Source organism: Amblyomma mixtum, chromosome 9 (genome assembly GCF_055824585.1).
Source record: "Amblyomma mixtum isolate Tamu chromosome 9, ASM5582458v1, whole genome shotgun sequence".
NCBI lineage: Eukaryota > Metazoa > Arthropoda > Arachnida > Ixodida > Ixodidae > Amblyomma > Amblyomma mixtum.
In genome coordinates, this window is record NC_143020.1 from 106,547,441 (window position 1) to 106,573,950 (window position 26,510).

General features: G+C 44.7%; 1 protein-coding gene across 1 annotated transcript; it reads right to left on the bottom strand.

The window, feature by feature from the left end:
• Nucleotides 1-7,869: 7,869 nt before the first annotated feature.
• On the bottom strand, nt 7,870-17,842 carry LOC149330559 (chymotrypsin-2-like). The gene is made up of 5 exons (XM_089559877.1): nt 17,745-17,842; nt 14,878-15,022; nt 12,540-12,654; nt 9,987-10,123; nt 7,870-8,172 (listed from the first exon to the last, which is right to left on the bottom strand). The coding sequence occupies exons 1-5, from the start codon at nt 17,834-17,836 to the stop codon at nt 7,870-7,872; spliced, it is 792 nt and encodes a 263-aa protein (XP_089416003.1). The 5' UTR covers nt 17,837-17,842.
• Between the last annotated feature and the right edge of the window lie 8,668 nt (nt 17,843-26,510).

Sequence of the window (26,510 nt, forward strand, 5' to 3'; positions counted from 1 at the left end):
TTGAAGTCAAGTTGAGGAAGCCGCAGAGTTAGTGTTAATTGGTTGTGCGTTACACGATTAGAAAAGCTCTAAAAAACAAAGGCACAAAACGACGACAGCAGTGGACTTGCAACTGATTGTATTTATTCGCGGTAACGGTATTTATTCTCTCTAGGTTGGCTTCCAGATGCTTACAAACGCTGATAAACGGTGATAAATGTTGTAACGGTGATGTATGTTTGTTTTTCTGCTTATTTCTTCCCTTCAAACCGAGTACTTCCTGACGCCTATGAGAAAAAATGCAGGTCGTTTCTTTAGAAAAAATTGAACCTGAAATGGCGCAGTCATCGCCAGCTCGCTTTATTTCTGTTGATACAACAATTCTTGGAGTAAGTTTTGTACTTGGTCTAGAACACAACTTGACATTTGCGGAAGTCGGAGCGGGAGGAACCTTAGGAGAAACCAGATGGGCTCTTTTACTGTTTCCGACATCATAGTTACGCCCACCAAACCTTTAATTTAAACGCTTCTCTGCATGTCCAATATAACATCTAGTAGTTGTCAAAGGAACTTCAGAGGCGACCCCTTTAACGCATCATACAAATGGCTTATCAGACCTAATTCAGTAAACGACCTTACGCGTTCTGCTCGAAATGCTTTTTCTGCCTGATGCGCTCAACTTATTCGGGGCATAGAACAGCAAATCTGTTTTCATCTTATTGCCAATTTTGGTGAGATTATCCGAAATTGATGCTTCTGTGGTATTACTGGGACTTCCATTCTATATTTTGTCTTTTTGAGCGCTCTCTGAGGCTGCAGAGCTCCACCTTTTGTGTTTTAAACTCATTGTTCTGCCCCTGATGCTAGCATGTGGGGTGGATAGCTGGTGTCCTTCAAACTGAGGACATTACAGCCTGCTATGGAATAGAACATGATAAGTGTACCTTTGAGGGAGAGGCCTGGAGCAGAGTGGGTTAAGAGGCGAAACGTGTCTGAATGATATCCTAGTCGGAATCTAGAAGAAGAAGAAGGGATCATTGCATGGGAATGTAACGGAAAATGAAATTGGCGATGGCCGTTAAGGCAACGAATAAGATTCAAAGAGAAGGCAAGTGTAATAAGGGGCGGCAGAAAGTCTGGTCGTCGGATGAGCTTAGAAAGTTTATGGTGATAACGTGGTCAGAGCATGCAGATGAATCGATTCATTTCACGGATATGAAATAGGCCTTTTGCCATGTAGGGGACGCAATGAAACTGATGATGATGACGTTTTAGGGTGGGGGCGGAAAGGTGCAAACATTACAAAAGTTTGCGACTTATGTAGCTACACGAAGATATCAAAGAAAATGCTTTCGCATCGTGTACACTGTCAATGCCTCCTGTTTTCCCCAGCAGAACGAAAAAGCAGGCGACGCGAGGCGCCAAACAAAGAATGATCCGTACCATTTCGTGGGCTAGAAGTGCTGCTTCTGCTGCAGGTGCTGAGAAAGTGTAATTCTTGGATCCGCATCTCCGCATGTGATGCGAACTTCCAGTTATTGCTCCCCGAATTGAGCAAGGAACTCATTAAAACGCAGTAGAAAGCAAAAGGCACCCCTAGGCGATGTCTCCGTGCAATGTATATGTGCGAAGAATGCAGTACGGGCCGCTTAGTCTTCTTTACCCAGTCCCTTCTAATCTGCTCACAATTTATATAATTCGCTGCATTTTCACAAGTTCTCTTTAAAGCTCAAAAATCAGCTATGTGTTTTTTCTATTTGAATTCCTACATCCCAGTGTTCTTGTAGGCCACCGAAATGGTCTTGTGTCCATTCCTGAATCCTCTTCAAGCCTTATTATTTAAAAACTATATGCAGCTTACATGTCTGCGATGTCGCCTGGTGTTGTGTCATGTCAGTCTTTGAAGCTAACGCTTTAAGTGAAGCTGAATCCGATGTTCTCGATTTTCGAAAAATGCACCAGACGCTAGGATTGAAATTTACGACGTTTGTAGGTAAACAACTGGAAGTCTTGTGATGCTAGCGTTTAAAATAGTGACATAACCACTGATTAAAAATGAGATTAAGTTTAGGCTTCTGCTTACAGCGCTGAAGAAGTGCGGAGAAGTTGAGGCTTGTCGTCATCAATGCTCAGATTTTAGGTTCCCGCTCTTTTCGCCCTAGCCAAGCCACGTTTCTTTCGGTGCCGTGAAGCAATCCTCCCAGGATTTACCTGTTACGACGTTATTTTCTTCTTTAGACTACCCTTTTCTGCGCTGGCGATATACTTCCTATGTTGATGACGCCACCATGCAGTCTCCATCCAGCTACTGTGCGCGGCGGAGAAAGCTGAACGCCATCCCCGGTAACTTCTACACTTGTAAAGCTAACACTGACAGGCTTCTTATGCTTCACTTGCAAGTTTCCAACCTTCGAGCCCTCAAGTTTCGTGGAATTCGGAAACCTGGGCAGTTGCCTTTTAGCGCCTAGAGTTAAAGTGAGTGAGTTCGAGCCTTCAAGTCGTCGAGTTCTGAAACCTCTGCAGTCATCTTTAGTGCCTAGAGTAAAGTTACTTAGCGCAGATTTGCATGCTGACCGTGCCACAATGGTACCAAGCCTTCAATGCACGCTTGGGCTATCGTGCTTCTGCTGTTTGCGCTTACTGTATCTCTGCCTATATGAAGTGGTATTTATAAACTACGTCACTACCGTTAGACGCTTACTCTTCAGCTGCATCTAAAACTCTTGAAAACAAACAGCTAAGATCTGGAGAAGTGAAAGAAGTACTTACCTAGGGTCAAGGCAGGGGAGCCGCACCCGTCCTCTCGGCAACGTTGCCGCCGAAAGAGGGTTTGGTGGGCAGCGCTGTCAATGAGGCGTTTTGTACCTCACTTCTAACCGAACGAAGTCAAATCGACACAATGCACAGTGATCTAAGCGTGTGTCGGTATTGTCTCGCTTCGCTGTCCCGAGGAAAAAATATATCGCTTCGTGTAGGGGCTTTTAACTGAGACGCACGTTTTGTGCTATTAGAAAGAGCTAAAAAACAGAAGTTGCATGCAAGAAGCTTCTGTGATGTATGTGGGGAAAATATTGACTGAAAAGCAACAGATGAAAGAAAGAGGACACGTGCTGAGTCACCACCAGTCAACCACGTGTAAAGATTTTTCGGAAACTATATCGGTACAATGCCTTTCCGTGGCATGAAATGAGTTATCCGAATGAGACCGGGCAAAAAAAGAAAGAGGCAGAAATAACATTGAAGAATGAAGGCACAATACAACGGCAGGAAAATGAATAGAGCTGGCCAGCGAGAAAAGTGGCCTAGTTAGATAATTCACGCAAGAATTTGTATTTTATTCTGTATTCCTTTTATTAAGGGCTGCAGTCACCTCGTTGGTGCTTGCTATAGTAGCGATGAAGCGTTGTTTGGAGGACCTTCCTTAGTTTTTTTTTTTGTGGTGGGGTGGCGTCAAAGATGCATGTATATCTATTGAAAGATGTGAATTCTTTGAGCGAAGCAAACAAACATTTTTTGAGGATTCAGACATGCACATGAAAGTATTTAGGATGCAGCCGTCTATTACGTTAACCTACTATATCACCCGACGAAATATTATTGAGAATACGATTGTTTTTATGCCTCTTCAAATAGCTGCTCTGATGACTCACTTGTTCTGGCCTGTCGTCGCTCGACAGGTGTCGTTGATAAGAAGAAACCGAAACTCTGATTTGGGATGCCGTTCCATAAAAGCTCATCTTTCCTCCTTAGAGCATAATGCAAGAGCAAGTTGTTCCGATTCTCCTTCTAATCTTTTTTTGCGGATAATCTGCTAGATCACTTTGGACTGATTGCAATCTTATTCCAACCTGTTGTCATCCATCCAACTGAAAAAATAGCTTTGCAGGCTCCAAAATATAATTAATTTGAAAGCGCATATATATTATTTGGGGACTCTAAGTTACACAGCATTTTCCACGATAGTAATTGCAGTGAAAGATATCTTTCGTTGTACCGCTAGAGATGGGTCTGTTTTTTTGGGCAGTAAGAATATTTGGAACCCAAATGATTAATAATGCTCCGAAGTGAATTTTACACATGAATAAGTGTGTATAAAAAAGAGTTATTTGCTTATCTGAGAATTTTTAAACACCTTGCCTCTTCATGCTTTACCTAACAGTAACATTCTAAATATTTCTCATACTGTGAGGAAAGTTTCAATAAAAATAAGCAGATTACTATCAAATATCACCAACCAAAAAGCAAATCATTAAATATTTCTTTAATTTGCCTTTATTTTGATCTACTGCCTCCGAGTACATCTCGTTTATGATTTACAGCAAGAACAATGCAATGAGGCTTCAGACTGTATAATGTGTTGTCTCGTCGTGGAGAGTAGGTGCACGGTACAAATGAATTCCTAGAAATGCTTAACACCTTCTAAAACTGCGCTCTCCTCAAGAGGTCGGCTTCTAGATTGGGGCGTGTTCCACCATTGGCTCGACGCCTTGAGTGATAGTGGCGTTGACTCGGCAGACTTTCGGTCGCATTCGAACCAGAACGATGGATCTGCGGCAGGGGTAGCTCCAGGGACAGCGCTAAGCATTATGCTTTTACCTTTTCCGTGTCTCCGCGTTTTTTAACCCCAGGTGGGGCGCACACGAAGATAACCTTTGCGGGGTACCCGTTCTCTCAGTTCAATGTCCCTCCACTGGAGTTTTTCGATCAATATATAGGGAGAATCATCATAAATGCACAATGCGTATTGTTGCAGGTTGTAGTAGTAATAACCTTAGATATAAACCTCGAACCTCGTGAGGCCCACACAATGCACAGGTTCTTTAACTTGCGCCTATGTGGATACCATTGGGACGAAAAGATTCGGAATGTTTAGCATCATTCTCAGTATCATACACGGCTTTTTGTTCGGCGGCACACTCGGCCCCATGATCATAACCGCGTTTTTCCTCATGCGAAGGAAGAAGGTAGCCTGGGCTACATAGCGTTCTTCGTCGCTATGTATTCTCACAACAAACTCCTTTGACAACCGGCTAGCCGATGACCTCTTTGTCCAGGTGGGTCTGGGAAGGAGCAGTTTCTGGAGCGGCTTGATGACCGAGTGCCGCTGTCAGCGAAGCGGGAGGTTGAGTCCTGTCCTCCATTTCAGCTGTACTTAGCTCTCTTCAGCGCCAACACTGACACTGGATTTTCTGGTGAACAGGGCCTTTAAGTCGTGTTAAAAATGGAGGGGACATTGAAGCCCCTAATTAGGTTATAACGTCATAACTTAATGGGTCAATTACCATATATGCCAACTATCATTGTCGACTTTATATTCATAAACTCCTGGGGGTCATAATACCCTTCCTAGCTCAGTGGTGCAGCGGTGAAGCGATGCTCTACTGCCCTGCAATGGCAAGTGCTCCCAGCTGTGGGCCTTGTGCGACCCAGCTTGCTGTTCCGATGCGACCAATCATTAACTGAACTTACTCTTGCCACAGTGGGCAGTTTGCTCACTATCCGGTGGTTGTTATGACGCTGCAAGGTCACGTGACGTAGGTGGTCTACCTGTCCCCTAGATTGATCCCTGGGGACCGGCTCTCTATTATGTGTGTCATACGAGTATGTCATGACACGTTGTTTGTATCTGCACTTCATAGTTTTGGTATTCCACATGTGTCTCTTCATAAAGGGAGCAAGAAGGTGAGAGATGTATAGCTAAGGGAATTTTTATGACATTTAAGGTTTATGACATTTGACAGAGGGCCCTTGGTTTTGCATACTTGTTTCACTTTTGTGAGCCGTTTCCTCTCGAGATGCCAAAGATGAACCTTGATCGGCGCCAAGAAACAGACATCGGAACCAACCTAGAGAAGCTGGCGGGGACTCCGGCGGAAACCACAGCGCTGAGGAGTGATCCTGTCCGAACAAGTGGGTTCGGTTCACGGCAAAAAGCATGGAGCCACATGTGCACTGAACATCTGAATGGAATTTGGATGTGCTTGGACAACGAGAGCGACTGGCATCCAAGCCATGTGGAAGCAGTTTGTCTTTCTGTCACACTGTCTGGAGGGAGGGGTGTTTCTTCTAGAAGTTTTTTTCAACAAAAGCTTGTTTATGGACAATCTTTTAAACAAATGCGCCGAGGTCATCGGCTTGGCGAAAGCTAATCTCGTTACCCAGCGCCTGACGGTTAGTTATCGAGACTTGCTCATGCTTTCTTGAGGCCAGTGCAGACTGCTGGTGATTAGGCACCCTCCTTGAAGAACAGTTTAGTCACCCTTCAGAAGAGCCCGGCGGTCGGAGGGGAGGAGAGAGTAGGACACAGCGACGAGGCCCCAGTAGTTCGAGCGAACCCGTATCGAGGAGCAGTTCTGCTGTCGGCCTCCGTGTCGAACCTTTATAGAGTCATGAAAGTATTGTATATAAAGCCTGTGTCGTTTGTTTCGACTTCGACTTTTTTTCGGCTGGCGTGCCCTTGTGTGGACGTTGCGCGACCACAACGTCGCACAGGACTAACAAAGCTATAATCTCACGCCATGATGCTCGGCACATAACTGGCAACATGTGCTGCTCTAGTTACCCATTAGTCAACCGTTATTAGCGAAAGGCTGCCGTACCGATACTTTATCCGTACAGCATGGTAAGGTCTGTTTGGAGCTTCAACTCAAAGTCTGTTTCAGATATCCTTCATAAGTCCTGTCATTCCGTGAACCCTGAAGTGTTGCACGTTGTCCACCTCGAAACTCATTACAGGCTGTAGAGTTGGCGTTTTCTGTGCACGTGACCACTCCTCTTCATGTAGTTTATTAGGCGGACTCTTTAGAATCAAGACGACAGTTGTTTTTTCACGGGGGCCAATGACCTGACGCATATCTTCTCTCTGCACTGATCTTAAGAGCGCTTCTCCTTGAGGCAAGGAAGCAGAACTGAAATCACTTGTGAGCCTATCCTTCCGAAGCCAACGGCAGCACTATGCTCTTTATTGACACATGAGTACATGATTTGCTACGATGACAATCTCGTGAGTTCGAATTTGGGATATCTAGTGAAGCAGCGCAACGGCACAAGGGCAAGGGAAGAAGAGGACAAACACAGCGCAGTTCATGTTCTACGAATTTGGGAGAAAGATCCCAACAACCAAAGACGCATATAACAAGCTTGATGACGTCGTGTGAATTACGATGCAAGACGGAAGCCGCGCTTTCTTTCAAATGCTGCCCTAACCCACCGGTGCTTATCTTGGAACCAAACGCGAAGCCCTGTCTTGGGCAGCACGAAAGGCGCAAAGCCAGTGATGCTTCTTACAAAGCACGGATGAGATTGCTGTAATCGCGGCGAAATCCGGGGCACGGAGCGCGCTGTCACGTGATGTTTTTTAAACTCCGCGGGCTTTCGTTTTTCCCGAATAAAAACGGCCACGCTGTCTACCTCGTTGGAGGTGCCTGGGTTGGACAATATTTGTGAACCTCCACAACTTTCCTATTGACGCCTGAGCATTTCAAGCTATATTTAAAAAGTTAATTTATTTATCTGGAGTAATTAATCAAATAGAAGGTGCGAAAAAATTGTGCTGCAAGCTTAGATAAATCCTAACAACATCCACGTGATTTCAGTTCTGAAGAACGCTTAGTTTTTTTTATAAAACTTGGTCCAAGTTAGCTGCGACACCCTGTATATCAAACATAACGGCCACACGTGCAGTAGAGAAAGGCTGATCCTCAGTTACAGCGTCGAGGTCGTTACGGGCGACCTTTACCGTGCAATGTAAACTGACGAGGGTAGGTAATAAGAGTTACGAAGGGGATAAGCTCAGAACTTTCAGTTTATCGGCAAGATTAATGTGAGCAAAAAAAAAGAGGACCATGAGAAGTTCATATGCATTGTTTACTGGACTAACATGGAAGCACCTCACAGCAAGGCATATTCCCACTGTGGATCGTACGCAGTATACGCGTCGTCCGAGTCAAAAGTGAACGGGTCTACTGAAGACTCTTCAGCTAACGTGAACTCTTGCTCTGTCTCCGTGATGTCCTGGTATAGTTTATGTTTCCCAATGTTCCTCTTTATCCAAGGCATGAAGACACCCAGGTGCGTGAAGACAGTCGCGTGGTTCTTGCAGTAGGTCTTATTACCGGATCCAAACGATGTGATGCCAACTTGAATGTACCGCCGCTTCTCGACTTCAATGAACAGAGGCCCGCCAGAGTCACCCTGAAAGCGTAGGGAAGAAGTGAAGATCAAGAGACGTTATTAACTACGCTGTTCATGTTCAGAATTCATGTTGCGTGCAGATACAATCATTTTAATGTCTTAGAATTCTATATACATCCGTCCGTCGGAAGAAGCACTGTTAGGTGACTAAATGGACAGAGATAAATACCCTTTTCGCTTTCTGAGTAGTGGCGGAGGGACACGGCTGACGAAGAGAGGGTGGAGAAGACGGGTGACGAGTGCGGGAAGAGTTAAGGGAGTAAGCGGTGTTACACAGTGCAGCTGCATTGGTTTGGTTTGGTTTATTGGGGTTTAACGTCCTAAAGCAACTCAGGCTATGAGGGACGCCGTAGTGGAGGGCTCCGGAAATTTCGACCACCTGGGGTTCTTTAACGTGTGCTGACGTCGCACTGTACACAGGGCTCTAGAATTTCTCCTCCGTCGAAATTCGGCCGCCGCGGCCAGAATCGAACCCGCGTCTTTTGGGTCAGTAGCTGCATTGGATCGGGAGAGCGTAGCGTTGGTACGGCGTGCGTACATTGATTGACGGACTAATAACGCCACTAGATCGTACGGTCTGATCCCGCCAGTGGTCGTGGGCTCGTGGCTGCTTCATGTGGGGGACGCTCTAATGTTAACGTACATTATGCCGCATCATTCATATTCATGGTGTGTACCTTTTTTTAAATTAATGCCATGCATCAAATGGAAGCTAAGTTTGTTGCGAAATTCTGTAGGGGTGATTTTTTTGCATCAACTGTTCTCTGCATAACTGTAGAATTAGCGAGAGTTTCGAAAAAAAAAAACTCGAGGGATATCTGCGCAGTTTATATGATAGCTCTAGTGCTGTCTCCTGTCGGAGTTCTTTATTTTGAATGTGTTTTTGGAAGTAGCACGAAGATTTAAAAACAAGAAAGCGTGCACTGCAAAAGTGAAATGTGTAGACATTTCGGCGTACGAGTTTGCTATGTCTTCTTGCATTTATTGGTCTTGTCTGACCAAAGGATACCCTAATGTCCTCTATATCACACATATGTACAACACAAGTTCATGAGTTAAAATTTCTGCTTTCCGGACTATCTAAAGCTGCAGCTGATCCTTTTATTTCCCAAATTGGCCTGGGGACATCTCCTCTCCGATATTATTTTTACTATAATCATGATTCTTACCTTAAAAATTGTAATGTTCCGTCCATTTCATGGCACCACCAGGGAGTGCAATGTATGTATTGCTGGGAGCTTCGCCCCGCAGACAGCACATACTGTAGCACACACACTAGACTGTAGCACATACGACTATCGATGCTGTCATTATGCTTTAGATAAGAAGACTGTTCACTGCTCCTAACCTTACTATGGACTAAAGCAATTGACATACACCGGCATTTAGCCCTCGGGCTGTATTTCAGCAGCTGACCATGTTATAAAGAATTTTTTTTTTCAGTGACAGAACTGAATCCCGCGTACCATAATCCGGAAGTTACGATATATATGCAAACTTTTTCTGGGTACATTTATCTCCACACTTTAAAATTCAGAACTTTTGAGCGCAGTGAAAAAGTTCCAATATATTGTTATCTTTAAAGTAAGTTTTGCCTGGCTCCATTTCCAGCTTGAAATAAAGCCCGTGAATATAAAAACCGTGATGTCTTAAGGGCCCTCTTGTAACGATGTTGACAGGGTGTATCTTCCACAATGGAAGCAACTTGTTTACACGAAGCCTATATCAGCAAGAAGGCCACCGGGTCGACACGGAATTTTCCCTATTGAGGAGTAAGCAAGAAACTAACAGCGAGAGCAAAAAGTCTTGCTTACGTGACAAACAGTTGTGTCGGTGCCTTCGGCGCATAACATGCTCCTCCGTTTGTAGCGGCGTCCATGCTCCACCTGGCAAACTTTGTGCGGCACAGTTCTAAGAGTCGTGTACTGAAGATCGCTTGCGGCCGGCCCACCTGAGTTTTGAAGAAAAACAAGATGAAGTGCAGCTTGTTTGCTCGACACTTTTTGTTTTGATTAAACTGAAAAGACATGTGTCGCGATTGAGGCCGTGATGAATTGAACGCGTAGAATCTAAGCGCAAATTTGAAATAATGCTCTTTATATAGCCTTGAAATGAAAATGCTAAAGAAAACTTTAGGCAACAGGTAACTAAATCCACAGCTACTTAGCAAAACGCTCTTTGTTGCCGCAGGAGGAGACAGAGAGCAACGTTAGCGGGGCAATAAGTTCAACACTACGTTTATCCTGTACAACGCATATTCAAAAACTTGTCCAGCACTTGTCAAGCCCTTGTATCAAATGCAGGTGGATTCAGTAGCTGTAATGACGTGAATGGTGCGCACAAAGTGGCGCTTCTATGGGCTCTTCATTACCGTTGTGCATTTCACGTGCTGAAGCTATGGACAACAGATGACCAATTTTAAAGGGACACTGAGGAGAGCACTATTAATATATTTTTTATAGCAAAATCCGATAGTTCGGCATGTCATGGCTTTGTTGCCACTTGGCCGGCAGCGAAAAATGCATTTATTTCTAAGAAATTTCGATTCGAAGTTGAAAAGGTTTTTCCCGCCGCTGTGATTCAAACTTGGGATTCGGCTATGACGACAGAGGACTAAGTGACGTGAAACATGACGTGACATGACGTGATGCAGACTCCGTGATTTCTGGCTGCCAGCAGTGCGGCCTAGCAGCAGCCGAAAAGAAAGCTACCGCCGGCCGCACGTTGAAGGCATCTATCGGCTATTGCGGCCGTCGCTACAGTCGCTTCGCTTACGTTTGCACCGGCGTTTTGCGAGCGTTACGATGGATCTCGTTCTCGAAGTCGTCAACGAAGTTCTCGCAAATAGACACCTTTAGCATACCGTGTACCTTGATACCGCTAGCGGAATACCGGGAGCCCGCCTAACGCCGGCGAGCAGGCGCTGATTGGTTCCGATGCTTCAGGCGAGCGCGTAGCTGCCCGGCACGTGGCGCCATCTGGCGACGTCAAGGAGATTTGCGCATGCATTGGCTGCGCCTCAGTGATTTGTGCTTCTCGTGTCCTAGCGTTGGTTCTAGCAACACTGTTTTGTTATATGACGTCATGACGCTTGTACTTGCGAGTTTGGCCTGTGGCGGCGATACCTGTATTTTGGTTCTTGCTCTTTTCTACGTTACAAGAGCTTTGTTGTCAGTATGAGTGGCGTTTTTGTAATCAGGAGCTGGTATTCTGTCGATACAAGCCAACTTCAATTTCTCCTCAGTGTCCCTTTAAGCCATGCTTTAACAAATGACTTATCTATTACGTCTGATCATTGTTTCTGTGCACTTGCACCTCATTAATACTGTCGTGGAAATGAAAGACGAAAGGATTTAGTCACCGCAGCACACTTCAGTTCACGCATTATGGAACAAGTCCAAGCGTTCACGTAGGATTCGATAAGGTGTGTCCACTGCGGTAAGCCGCCTTGGCGTTCTGTGGACGCTCCGTGAGCTCCATCCGAGAATATCTTTTTATGCTTCTGAGCGAAAACCTGGCGGCTGCACATGTTCCTTGTATGCAATTCTAAGCGGCAAATTTGACAGCAGTTTTGTATGCGTGTTTATTGCATCTTTGTTTCATGAAAGTGATCTTCCATTCGCCGTTTTTTCTCTCGTAATGAAATGGCTCGCAAAATGACCGCACCTCATTGTTTTGGCGTTCAGACTTCTGCTGACGGTATTGAATGCTAGCTGGTGACCTTTTAATGAAGTTGTCTGGATGGTCAGGATGGTCTGATGTTCACGGCGCCACCAAATTTGAAAATCGGAAGATTAGAATGTTCGAGTACGTTCCATTAGATTATCATATGATATTATACTAACACGACCTAATTTTCCACCTTAAACCACCCGCTAATTCCATGAATGCATGCTAGTCTGCGCACTAATTTCCACTAAACGCCATTACACGCGCACTTATACCAATTAACCGCCTTAATACACCCACTAATCGCCACTAATCTACCGTATTCCAATCTATGGCATCCATCGGAGGTCTTTTTGGAATATTTCCGGGTGGGCCAACTTACAAATGCTGTCGCACAACAGTCGGCCGAACACTGCTCCGCTTTCAGTTCTACGATCTTAATAACATTTTGAGACAATGTCCTCGGTGCAGTACCTGTCGTCCGACGCTTTCCTCTGTCCTTGCTTCCTTGGAGGTGGCTTTTTTATCACAACTCCAATTATGCATGAGATATACCAGTTAGTTCGCATTGTTACTGCGTCGTTTCAGCGGCACCACTGATAAAATGCTCCCAGAGTTTCACTGAGGATGAACTTCCATAGGTGTTGGTAGGTATAATCACAAGATTAAGAGCTTTTGTAAATCATTATACGCCGTACCTTGTTGAGTGCGACCCCAGCCAGCAGCAGTGGCATCTCTGTTGATCACATTCATCCTCCTCGGAGGGAGGCAGACGGGTCGCACTTTGGACGTGTACTGGAATGGCCTGCTTACCTGCGTCCAGTGGGACAGGCAGCTTTGTCATGAAAACATGTCATCCCTACACGTGATCACGCACTCGAATATATAGTTATATATAGAGTGGCTACTGATCCGGGTCATAACTGGGAAAGAAGATTACGAATGGGGTGGAGCGCATATGTAGTTTGCCAGTATACCTCAAGAGAAAAGTATACAACAGCTATATCTTACCGGTACTCACCTATGGGGCAGAAACGTGGAGGCTAACAAAGAGGGTTCAGCTTAGGTTAAGGACAACGCAGCGAGCTATGGAAAGAAAAAATGGCTGAGGCTTAACTTGGTTAAGCCTGGAGAATGCGAAGCATCATCGTGTCGCGTAATTTGGAGGCGCACAACCACAGCGACGGCGCGAGGTGGGCCCCCGTTTCTCCACTGCCGTGACGTCATCGTGTCACGTGATGTGACGTCATGTATCACGTGATTTGGAGGCGCATAACCACGGTGAAGGGCTGAAGTGGTAGCTAAAGTAGTATGCTTCGCATAAAATGGTAGGTGCAACGTTAAGAGATCAAAAGTGGGCGGAGTGGGTGAGTGAACAAATGCGGGTTAACGACATCCCCCAAGCAGCACTGGTAATTGACCCAATATTGGAAACGTATTAGCAAAGGCGGGTCCTACATAGGACCACTGTGAAGCCATCCATTTCCAATATCGGACCGATTACGTGCGCTACTTGGGCCTAGTCAAAATAAAAAGGAATACAGGGAATGCAATGCGAAGGTCTTTAACTGTAACGGAGTAGATTCCACGAGAAGGCAAGCGTAACAGGGAGCGCCAGAACGATAGATGGGTGCATGAGAAGAAGTTGTCGGGTATACGGTGGCCACAGCTGGCAAAGGACAGGGTTAATTGAAGAGACTTGGGAGAGGCCTTTGCCCTGCAGTGTGGCTTAGTCACGCTGCTGCTGATGATGATGGTGATAGTATTTATCAGTGCGCACATTTATATCTTTCGTCAATAGTCTTCTTGCCACCCGCTTTGCCTTACGATGCATCCTTCATGACACCCCTATGATATTTGTAGGCACATTGATGGCGCTGTTACAGAATAAAAACTCTTAAAAGTGTAGGAAGATGGTTCTCTACACTATCTTGAGTTACATAAGTTAGCAGCTGCGTCATAAGCTTCCTCATATACGGTATTCAAATAATGCATGTGGCAAGATCACTTTTAACCGACGGTGCAAGTGTTTGCAAAGAGTTTTTGGCAGCTTCGTGTGTTCTGCGCATTTTGCAGCTGATATTGTTTTCTCAACTGCCATGAAGCTCTTAATGGTGTGCATGTGCCTAATCACGAGGTAGCTTTGAACCCTGCTTTCCACGCTTTACATGTGCAGCATCCCGTTCGATGTGCCCCTGGCTTTTTCTGCCGGATCCCTCTAGGTTGTCACCAAGTCTACGTTGGGCAGATTGGCAGATACCTGAGCATAAATTTCAAAGTGCCCACTGCTGAAGTGACTGCGTGCATCAGTCAGAGCAATATTTCATGGTTCTGCGTCAGATTCAGGTTATCGGGCTTCGGAAGGAGAGCCTACAAGCTAATTATATATAAAAATAAAATATGCAAAACGGCACATGCATACACCACTAGTTAAGTTTCGAAAAATACAAAAGTTCTGGAGTGAAGCCGAAAACGGCCTGGTTATAAGCTCTTCTTCACGCCAACACAATTTTATAGCCTTCAAGCCTGCTCAATTGTTTTCCCCTTTTAATCAAACTGAACATGATATTTTGTTTCTTTATGAGCATTTTTCTCTTTTCCGTGGGTGTTTATTCCTCACTGGTGGAATATTTCTTTTGGTCTAACTTTTTCCTCGCACCACTTCATATGTTCTTAGAAAAAATCTGACCTTCCGAACTATCAGTCCACCTTCCTGATACTATCGAGAGAAACCACTGGCGTGCTTTATACCAGTTTAAGAAGACGAACTAGGAAAGTATAGTTAACTATTCTGAGAGAACAGGCTGTGTATACTTGTCTCTACATGATGTGGCGTGCGTTAACGATTAGTAAACGCATGTTTGCGTCCCCAGCAGGTTACCGCAAACAACAAAATTGTGTAACTTGTGCGGTTAATGAAAAATTTATACAAGTTATCGGTGAAGCCGTGATCATGCAGAGAAAGTCTAGCTGATTTCGTTTCCTTGACCGCAATGAAAGGAGCGCAGCGAACAAGTGATAAAACGGATAAAATACCAGAAGGATGGCGATATCATTGGTGCGTATAGGACGGTAAGTGTAGCGTGGATAGATGAGCATTTTCTGGACGCTGACACTGCTCGCTTGGAAGAAGTCGGGGTGGCCGTAATAGACTCCGACGATGGTCGCTTTCACCCCTTCACTGCGTAGAAAGTGAGAAAAAAAAGCATTTCAGAGAGGGAGCTGTACCAAACCAACGCCGGTGACCGCACTAAGGCCGGCTAATTGACGTTTTCTTTTAAATATTTGCGTGCTATGCTCCCTACTAGTTAGGTAGGATAGCGTGTAACTATTTAAAAAAACGTAGATAGTAACAGCGACAAATCGCAGTTCAAACTGGAGAACTAATACAAAAGATGCCGGAACTTTTCGCTTGTAGTTTCAGCCTAGATTTACACTATCTTCATTGGAAGCAATTGATGCCAGTCATTGGATACAGCGGCAAAATATACATTAGTGACGTTACCATCACCAGAAGGATGCGTGCATTGGATGCTTTCGTAGATTCAGGAGCCACCATTCCCTTCTATCTGAACACCGCACTCGGCGCCCCCTATGGTGCCGATGCTGTAAGTTGTGCCGTGAACTCTTATTAGTGCTGGGCATAATGGTCCGCGTTCCTTAGTGCTTCCATTGTTTAACTTTCCGTAGCGCTTACCCAGTTTTCGTCATTTTACTTGCCCGCCTCCTCATCTTCTTGTCCAGCCGCCTTCTGAGACATAGGGTCAGGGTTGCCGTTGGTGGCTACTTTGCGCCAAATTGGCTACTTTTCGACCCCGTCTGGCGATGAAAATTTCACGCTGGCTCCTTGGCTACTTTCTGGCTACTTTGAACTTCTATTTTGGCGCATTTACTAGCCATTTTTTATTGCAATTGCATATACAATAGCAAGCAAGAACAGAAAATAACAATTATTTCCAAGCTTTGCTGTCCTCATTGCTGTCCTGGTCGCCTTGATGCGCGCGCGTCCTCGACGCATATATTCCTCCAACGAACTGGAGTCTCAAATACGCCAGCAGCAGAGAATTAGCGGTGCCCTTGATCGCGCATCATGTTTGACTTTCTGGCACGCAGCGGCATCGTACAAGGACACTTGCGGCGAATGCCCTTTTCAACACCTGGCTCAAGGAGCACTGAACATTTTGACCCTTCCAATTTCTAATGCTGATTCAGAGCGCGTGTTCTCTTGCGTTAACTTGACGAAAACAGAGATCCGTAACAAAATGAAGCTGAACTTGCTTATGGCGATTCTGCGAATCAAATTTGGGCTACGACTCCAAGAAAAATATCATCGTTTAACGTTCCTGCTGAGTTGTTGAATAGAATGTGCCAAAATTACTCCGGCAAGAACACTAAACTACGTGGACTGAACTTTTATTTATTTGCAACGTACCTGATGCTTGAAGGCCAAGCAAGAGGCCCAAAATTTCGTGCTCTTTATTTACTCTTTGTTTTTGTGTTGATTCAAAATGATATTATTTATTGTTCATTAATAAAAGTTGCTTATAATAATGGTTCTTTTCTACTTGGCTACAAATTTGGCGCCAAGATCAGGTGGCGTGGCTACTTTTGGCTACTTTTAGCTTCAGTTCTGGCTCTTTTTGAAAAATTCCCAACGGCAACCCTGCATAGGGTACCCTCTCACTGCTGCGGAGTATTTCGTAGAGCAGAGCTAAGGTATAGCAACTGGAGGGCACTCTAGCTTCACCTTGGGCGTATGTCGCGAAAGGGTAATTAATGTATTTCCATATATTCAGAAGGTCATTGTCTACTTTACATTAATAGACACCTGGGCGTCCTCACACCCCTTCTGGCGCAGTGGTGCAGCGGTTAAGCGCAGTGGTGCAGCGGTTAAGGCAGATTTCTCACTTTCCGGTGGGCAGGTTGTGATGACGACACAAGGTCACGTGACCTAGATGGCCCGCCTGCCTCCTATGTTGCTCTCTGAGCACCACCTGCCAGAGCCATGCTGAGAATTTTTCGCTCACAACGCCGACGCCGACAACGCTGACAACGATTTTTTTGGGGAACAGGACCTTTAGTGTTATCGCACTCAAAAATAGCGAAGGCGGAAAATTTGGTAGCCTTCTAATGCTATGTGCTAAACAGAATATATACCAAAAAGCGCAGCCTCAATTATAATTAGATCTGTAGGGATGGGGGCCGAAGATGCCCTGTTTTCGTCTGCGTTCTTTCAAATTTTCCTCCGGAAGTTTAATGGGAAAGCTAATTTTTTTTTTGTTTATGGTGCACGCCACTCAAACGGAAAACTGTAATATTTCAAGAACCTTAGTCATCACGTCGGGGTTCTTTCGCCGTCGTATTGCGGAAATCTTTGACTTGGGTTGTCTAAAATAGGCGCAAAAATGGTTTCTTGAATGAAAAAGGCATCGCACTATTTGCAACTGATTGTGAGGCCATGAGAGGTATGTTTCAACGGATTGCGGTGCATAGAACCGAAACTAGAAACAAGGTGGCTTCGGTGTCAAGCCCCAACCGCATCCAAGGCTCATGCCAAAGCAAGGAGGCGTGGGAAAGAAGGGGAAGTCGAAGGAGCCAAGAAGATTTCCTCATGCGATTCCGGCTCACATTTGGTTGCGCCTAATATCTGTACAATCTTTTTCAGTTTCCTGACCATGTCATAGCATTACCATCTGCTTGCTGTCGCTTCAGAGAATATTAAATTCGCATGAGAAAACATCCTTGCTTTTAACTGCAGCTGGCGAAGTTATGCAAATTTCTTACCAGCTTTCTATGAACTGCGCGTTACATTGCCGTAACTAGAACGCAATTTTTTGTTTTAAATTTGTGGCTCATGTTATGTGGAAGACAGTATACGGGTCGTCTTCATGACGTCAGCTTACTCATTCACTAAGCAGTGGGCGGCTGTGAGCACATGACGCCTTGTTATGATGCTTCCTGAGCACTCGCCGGCCGATGATTTAGGGAAATGCATTGTTAGCTTGACCTGAAAAGTAATGAGAAAGATGTTTACTCCTCTGTTCACAAACTTAAGACAGCATGAAAAAGATGAAGCTGTACAAGCCCATTGATGTACAGGGCACCGCTGTGAGATCTAATAGTGCCTTTGTTTATGGAAAGAAAGGTGCCAGTAGCAGATACGGAGTGCTGGATATTGCAGTGGGGAGCTTCACATGTGGACTTTCCTTAATGAATTACTTCGCTTTATTTGCAACACTTGTGCCCTAACTCTGTTTCCCAAAGTCTCTTTACCTCCATTGTTAAGCATTGGCTCATCTTTCTTGCGATGTGTAGGGCTATAAAACTTGTTTAGGAGCCAGGATACAGAGAAAATTCAGAGAGATTCAGAGACCAGAGAAAATTTTTGAAACTGGGAACTTTATCCAGAGCGCTCTGCCAAAGCCTAGAATTGCCGAAAATGTCCCCATTCCTCAGGGAACTCAAGATTGAGAATAAACTGTAAGCTGTGCCACATACCATCCACGGAAATTGCCCAGGGATTACAGCACTCCCGTTTATGACCAGTTTGGGAATGTCGGATGTTCCGCATTCTGAAAAAGCACAAATTTATGTCTTGAATAAGATTCAGCGCGCACCCCTACTGTTAATTGTTTTTTTTTAAATACTATTCAACATAAATCTTTCTCATATAACTTCGTTCTAACTTACTTAATAACGACTCGGGCGTTGTCTTTATAACAATCAATAGTTTAATTAGACTTATCTCTCAGGAAGCACGTCAAGAATTTTTTAAGTACAGCTCGCATGCATTTGTGCTCATTCATTCAGATATGGCGGGGAGTTAATAATTTGGCGTTTTTGAATGGGTCATGACACATTAGGTTTTTCTGTATTTTCCAGGTACCTTTACCCTCCTCAGCCTATGCATGTCTACTCGAGGACAAAGGCATGCTCTATTAATCAAAAATTAGCCGTCTGCGCCACCTTCTGCGGCAATCTGACATCTGGAAACTTTCAAATCTCGTCCCCCCATCTATATCTCCGCCGCAGTGCGCCTACGTTTGTGTTATCTTAGATTTCATTTTTTTTTGCCTTAAGGGACTATCGCCTATCTTTTTTGTGCCCTCTAGACAATTCGTACCCTATCCTGCGCAGTGGCTTACTGTATTGCGCGTTGGGCTGCTGATACAATTTCGCGGGTTCTGTCCCAACCGGTGCAGCCGTATTTCTATGCAGCTTAATTACAGCCCATCTGTGTAACGTACGACGATGGCAGCGTAAGTTAAGGAGCCCGAAGTGATTTAAATTAACCTGTAACGCTGCACTACCCGCCCCGAATGGTTGCCATCAAGACTTTAACCCCGAAATTTGAAACTATAATCTGAGATCACAATTTCCATTTCTTACACTGACAACGGCTGCGCGAGAAAGCCTAAAAATTAACCTTTACGTAAGTACAGGGTTGCGTTTCCGGAAATTCCTTACACAAAGTATGCTTCGCTAAAATTTAAATTGGCTTTTTAAGGAAAGGAAATGGCGCAGTATCTGTAACGCTGAAAACATTTCTCGCAATTACATTCTGTGTTTCTGTTTGGCAGCGTTTGTTTGTGCTATTTTCAGTAGCCGCGAAGACTTTATGACGTAAAAATTTTCAATAACGTAAGTTCTGCTACTTGCCGGATCCATTTAGCTCGAAATCCTCGGCCTTAAGCTGCAATCAAAAATAGTACAGGAGTGGTTAGATTGAAGCAGATGACATATTTGACTATCCATATTCCTCCCTAAACAGCCGAAACTACCTAATAAATGGAGAAGTATAATATGCGGACAGAAAAGTATTAGTATTTTACCGAATTGCTATGCAAGCAACAATAAATATTTTTATTTATTTATTCGTACTGTCCGCCTGAGCCAGGACAGGAGTTGCAAGATATATACAATAAAAACTATAACACCTTAAAAAAGGAAAAAAGAAGCGAAAAATAAATAAACTTAATGAAATTATACAATTCGAAACTATAAAATTTAGAAGGTACTCTTAAATGAGGAGAAAAAATAACCTCCGATTTACATAATTAAAACCACAGGCAATTTAAGTGCGCTAGCACATTATTTATGCTCTCACTGCATAGGTTTTTATCACGGTTCCAGAGACAGCGTAAACTGCAGCTGGCATGACGCAGTTTCTGCTTTTGCATTTGGATGCAGCTGACGTGTGCATGATTTGTCCATTCCACATGGCTGCAACTGCCGCGGAACAGGTTTGCCTCCTTCACTAGGACTTGTCGTGCTCTGATTAAGGAGGAAAACCTAGCACATGGAAGAAAAACGTTTCCCTCTCCACTTCGTCACCTGCAACCCGTTGCGTGCCACCTTCTCTTCGTTTTCCCTCTCCTACTGGAACTTGCCTCTCTCGAAACCTGATGAACCTAAGCTGCGGCTAGCGGGAGTAAAAGGGCAGAGAGAGGGAAATAAAGGGGGAAGCTATGGAAGAAAGGATACGGGTAGGGCGGCAATGTACACTATGTATAAATACAGGATATTGAAATACCATCCGCAAACAAGACGGCTTTTTCACTATCGAGGAATCAAGTGCTTGAGCAATAAAATGTTGCGGACAATCATTGCGATTCATATCGCAGAGTAAGCGTTAGTAGTAGCGTTCCCTCCTGAGGGTGACGGGCAGCGTGATCTAGTCCATCAGTCACGGTGTGAAACGCCGTGCCCCTCCCTCCCCACTCCTCGACTCTGATTCTCAACCGTGGTTTTCGACCGACTCACCCTCTCTCTTTGTCTCCACCTTCCCCCTGCTCTTTCCGCACCTCCTCTCTCCTCCCTCTCTTTTTCCTCACTCTACTTTTCCTCCTCTTTCCAGACTTCATGCGCCGCCGCCAGCGCCGGACACTTTCTGCACTAATAGGGGTTCTAAGGCTAACGAAATAAAAAATGACAAAACCCGCAAGAACTCAACCTGCACAGATCAGCTATTCGGCACAATAGCTAGTAGATGTCTTAATTCTGTATAACGAGCTATCTCGTAAATTTATGTTCATAATTAATTCTGCACGCGTATGTTGCAAGTAAAATGCTTTCCTAAGCCCCGATTTCTAGAAAAAATTGAGAAACGGTTACGAAGGTCGGTAATGCGAAATTTGAGCGTAGCTCTACACGTAACCTGCCACCACTGGCAGGTTGTCACTACCGCGATTGTCAGGCGGCATGTTACGCCGACAACGCCGACGAGGGCGACGCGGAATCCACTAATGGACGAGCTGCGCTCTCAAACTGTGTTCCCTCGCAACGAGCTAATCATGAGCCTGAGCAGTAAACTGGTAATAGAGAGGAGTGCAGCATTCCTCTTCTGCCATACACAGGGCCGGGACTCATCACTACTGCGCATGCGCAGTCAAACTCCGCTCGGGCCATGCGCTGCACTCAGATGATTTTTTGTCTCCTTTGCTCAGAAATGCAACTTAAAAGGTGGGCAGTATACATGCTCCTATTAAAGCAATATAAACTTAGTTGTAACGTGCTATCACCGATAGGTAACGGAACACAAAACTGTACAAGTACCAAATGTGCTGAGGCTTTCTGGTACATATGTACCTAACTGGAGCATGTACATACTCACCTTTGTCAATACGGCTATGAGAAGACTCACTGTAGACACCAGGAAATTCATGGTCCTTCACTTCGTTGCGTTCTTATTATTGCTAAGGAAACAGGATACCTAAAAGGAAGCACATTAGCAAGACATTTCATGTCATTTTGGAAACTCAATTACGTCATACTTGGGGCTTCTAGCAGAAGCTATAGCGGAATTTTTCCTATCAAGCTTTCCTGTTTTGCTACGTGACATTTGTGCAAAAATGCGGGTCTTTCACTAGATTTTCGCATGTTTTTTTCTGGTGCTTCTTGCGAATTCGAAAAAAATTTGTCTTGCATTCTTTGTCAAGACGAGGAAGGTAAGTTTTATTTAAGGCCAGCACTACAGCCCAGTTCATGGTTGAAAAACAGCGCACAAAAGACTAGAGACAAGAGTAAAGGCGACGACAGGACAAGTGCCTTTACTCTTGTCTCTACTCTTTTGTGCGCTGTTTTTCAACCATGAACATATACCAACTCGCCCAACTTAACGTTCTACTATAGCCCGATGAAGAAGCTCTGCTAAGGCCGCTTTGATAATCTGCCCTGTACGCGTAAGAGCAGCAAAACTCTCAGCTCACAGTATTAGAAGAAGAGACAATTTCGTGTTCTTCCTTTTACGCTTACTGTGTTTCCTTTCCCACCTAGCATGCTACCTTTCTTTGAAAATAAGCGTGGCGAAACATCTTGTTAAAACTTTAGTTTTTGTAAGTTGTTTTATGCCAGTCTTTTGTGATTCCTTTTAATTTATGGGACATAAAATTATGGGCTTAATTTCTTTACTGCCAGCCTTTCGCACTTGTTAGCTCCTCAGCACCGTGAAGACAAAAAAATCTCACAGATTAGTTGAGGAAATATTCTTCACTTTATCATTAGAAGAAACAAAATTGATTCATCGTGGGTTTGCTGAAAATCAATAAATCTTTCTAGAAATAAAATATATGCCATAATTTTGTACAAATATTTAAGACCATTATTTTGGCAGGTCAAGCAGCTGCACGTAAGGTGATACTTTAGGATGTTTTTTGGGGGATGAACAATTTTCGCATCGGATGATGGTAAAGGATGCCTTCTTTAATTATTACAGGAGACATTCCTAAGACGAGCGTGGTAGCATGGAAACAATGTTAGCCCCGCCGCGGTGGCTCAGTGGTTATGGTGCTCGGCTGCTGACCCGAAAGACGCGAGTTCGATCCCGGCTGCTGCGGCTGAATTTCGTTGAAGGCGAAATTCTAGAGGCTCGTGTGGTTTGCGATGTCAGTGCACGTTAAAGAACCCCAGGTGGCCGAAATTTCCGGAGCCCTTCACTACGGCGTCTCTCATAGCCTCAGTCGCTTTGGGTAGTTAAACCCCAACAAATCAAATCAAATCAAATCGAAACAATGTTATTTTCTTAGCTGACAAAAGACACAGTTCACATTTGTATGGTCTGTTCAGTAGATGACAATTACAGCAAGGGCAGTGGTTCCACGAACTCTCTGTGAGCACCGACATTTTATAAAACAATTTAAATTTAAATACCAGCACCGTAGAGCGACTGCTCTTATCATAATCATCACCCTGACTACGTCAGTTGCCGGAGAAAGGCTTCCTTCATATCTCGCCAGTTGCCCATATCCTGACAGTGCCATATTTCCTTCGAATTGATTCGTCGACACAAAGCCATTTCTCCCCTATCATTCTTCAATAAACGAGGCAATACAGAAGAAAGACCCGTGCAGCGATTTCGCTGCCTCAACTAAGAACCTTATACAGGCTTTCTGTATTCTTGGAAGTTCCTAGCGAAAACCCTGTAAAAGCGCTAATAGTACTTGCCTGTCGTCAAGCGGAAGATCTATTCGTCGTAGAAATCCCTGCCGAAGCAGAGTGCTTGAGGATGTGAAGGGTGTCAGCCAGCATTACTTGTTCTCTGGCATTTCAGCTCACAATAAAGGCCTTTCACAATGCACAATGGGCACAGCGTCTGCGGTGGTAGTGTGATGGTTTTTGCGCAAGACGAATAAGTCTACACTCACACAGTGGCACTTCTGTTAGTAAGAACGCTTTTTACCGCCTTCAAAAAACACTAAAAACCAACTCGCTGACAACACCGTCAGAATTTAATTCTGACAAATACTTTAGGCCGTGATGCAGAAATATACGGGTAGACCCTGGCTTAAATTTCCTTAGCAAAACACATATAAAAATATACGCGTATAGAAATGGGGGCAGAAAGCAGCACCATGAAGTCGGATAGAATATTGTCCTGAAATATGAGAATATGAATAGTTAATACCGTCGAAAATTTCGTCATTTTCCTTTAAACAGTTCAAATGACAGGCTTTTTTTTCCCAATCCGCTCTGGGCTGTTAATAGTAGTGTAGTTGATGTGATTTAAATGCAGCCCTTTTTTTCCCAAGATTTTAAGGCGAGTTTAGCCCCCCTTTTATATACATAAACATAAGCATAATAAAACCTTTCGACACGGCAGTGAATTAGAGACAGTAAAGTGCACTTAGGAGCAGATGTCCAATTTTTTTCTAGTGGACCGAATGTCAGCTTCATATAATCGACGCGAAGTATATCCTCTCGCCTATATCATTAAAGAAACTGGTGCACTGAGATTCTTGTTCTTGAGCTCGCTGTTATATGACGTCAGCTGTTTCTTAGTTCGAAAATATTTCGACCTTTAATGATCCTGACCAACAGAAGAATGCCTTCCGGGAAATTGCATATCATCTTAGCTTGAGGACCTCAAAAATCAACGCCCACAGAGAAGATGCGATCACGATTAGGGCGCCCCGACCAGCCCATACACTGACATTATCTTAAACAACTACCAAAGGAGCGCTAGTGTTACTAATATGAAAACCTACTTACAACTACCACTTTTATCGACACGAAGAAAGCTATCTCGCCTGTCTCTCTTTCATAAAATATACCATCATAACACAACCTTGCGCTATCTTTGGGTTCAACCACCGTCATACATTTCAACTCGCCGTGACCACAGCAAAAAGGTACATATTCCACACTCAAATACGCTTGCATATTCATACTCGTTTATTCCTCGGACAAGCAATGACTGGAATAACCTACCAGCATCACTAACAAGTATATCTGAAATTGAGAACTTGAAATCAGCATTACACAGTTTCTTTTCATAGCTAGTGCTCATATCATCATCATGGCGTTCATAGATGGTGTTCATATTCCCAATACGACTGTTTGTTTATTAGGAACTGCTTTCCTTGTTTATTTGTTTTCCTTGCCATATTTTTCTGTATTTATTAACACCGTTACTGATGTCGTAGTTTACTCTTTGTACCTTTGTTCTTTTTCATTCTTTTTGTATGCTTACTTTCGTTTTTGTACTGGTTTTACAGAGATTGTGTATATTTTTTACTAATGTAAGGAAGAGAGTTGGAGTTCGATGCCCCAGCAGCTAGCGCCGACGATGGCGAGGAAGAAGATAGGCGAAGCCGACGAAGTTCGGGTTTTGCGCTTGCGAACGCTGGCCTGCTGAGCGGCACCGCTGGGACAAGGACTGTGCCCGTCCACGCTAACTGTGCGAGTTTCCACATTACACTTGGTGGAGGTGCTGCTTGTTCTCCCCGTGGAACTACGCCACGATGCCCAGGCTACAAGGCTCTACCACGACGTCCGACACCTCGGTCCAACTAGCCCAGCCTGTCCTCTGTTCTGGTGCCGTCCGTCAGCGCGACCCGGCGATCTTCAGCGGCACTGACGACACTGACGTAGAAGATTGGCTCGCCTCCTACGAACGCGTGAGCGCATACAACAAATGGGATGACGTCGTTAAGCTCACGAACGTCATCTTCTACTTGACCGACGTCGCCAACTTATGGTTCCGCAACCACGAGGCGGATTTTACAACCTGGGCGGCTCTAAAAGCAGCCTGACTGACGTTTTCGGCCGCCCCGCTGTCCGAAAACTTCGCGCTGAACAACGGTTGCGCAGTCGTGCCCAACAGAACGGCGAGAACTTCACAAGTTATATCGAGGACGTCGTTGATTTGTGTAAGCGGCTCAATCCATCTATGAGCGAGGCTGACAAAATCCGACACATTCTGAAAGGGATTGAGGACGATGCGTTTCAAATGTTGGTGTCTAAAGACCCCCAAACCATCTCCGACGTCGTGTCTTTGTGCCAGAGCTACGACGAGCTCCGCAAACAGCGACATGTCACCCGCCGTACCACTTGCTCGGACGCCACCATTTCGAGCTTGGAAGCAGGTGCCGCTCAGCAGGCCAGCGTTCACAAGCGCAAAACCCGAACTTCGTCGGCTTCGCCTATCTTCTTCCTCGCCTTCGTCGGCGCTAGCTGCTGGGGCATCGAACTCCAACTCTCTTCCTTACACTAATAACTTTTTTGTGTAAATTGTGTATGCCTCTGCATCCGCCCCTCCCCTCTGTAATGTACATTTGTACCCTGAGGGTATAATAAATAAATAAATAAATAAATAAATAAATAAATAAATAAATAAATAAATAAATAAATAAATAAATAAATAAATAAATAAATAAATAAATAAATAAATAAATAAATTCCTGCACTAAAACCTCAAATCTCGAAAAATTTTCGGAGGGCAATTATGACTACTTACGTGCTGTAAATGAGACAACATGCACTTGGCGTGCTCGGCTGCGGCGATGGCGTTCTACCTTAAGGCAGTTTCCAGCGAAGCTGACCTGTTCGCGCCGCCCGAGGGGAAGTTGACGAAGACAACGGTGCCAAACGAGGGCCTCCGGGGAAACGAGACAGAGCACGCATTGGCCCGAGGACTCACACTCCGGGACCCCAATGCAGTCTCGCCTAGCAGAGAGCCCCTTCAGAGGGACGAGGAGCTGAACAGGTACCAAGATATTCTTAGCCATTACAGATAAGGAAGACAGGCACTACCTGGGGCATGCAAGGGCCTCAGCAAAAAGGAAGAGGTCATATGGAGAAAATTACAGGCGGCAGTTTTTCGAACCCACTAGCACTAAGCAGATGGCATCCGGTGATCCAAGACCCGAGGTGTAAACAGTGTAATGAAATAG

Coding starts and splice junctions, on each gene's coding strand:
- LOC149330559 (XM_089559877.1), bottom strand. CDS start 17,836: ATGCATTTCCCTAAATCATCGGCCGGCGAGTGCTCAGGAAGCATCATA. Junction 15,023..17,744: donor GCCCACTGCTTAGTGAATGA/GTAAGCTGACGT, acceptor CTTTCTACGCAG/TGAAGGGGTGAAAGCGACCA. Junction 10,124..12,539: donor CTGGGGTCGCACTCAACAAG/GTACGGCGTATA, acceptor TTCAAAACTCAG/GTGGGCCGGCCGCAAGCGAT.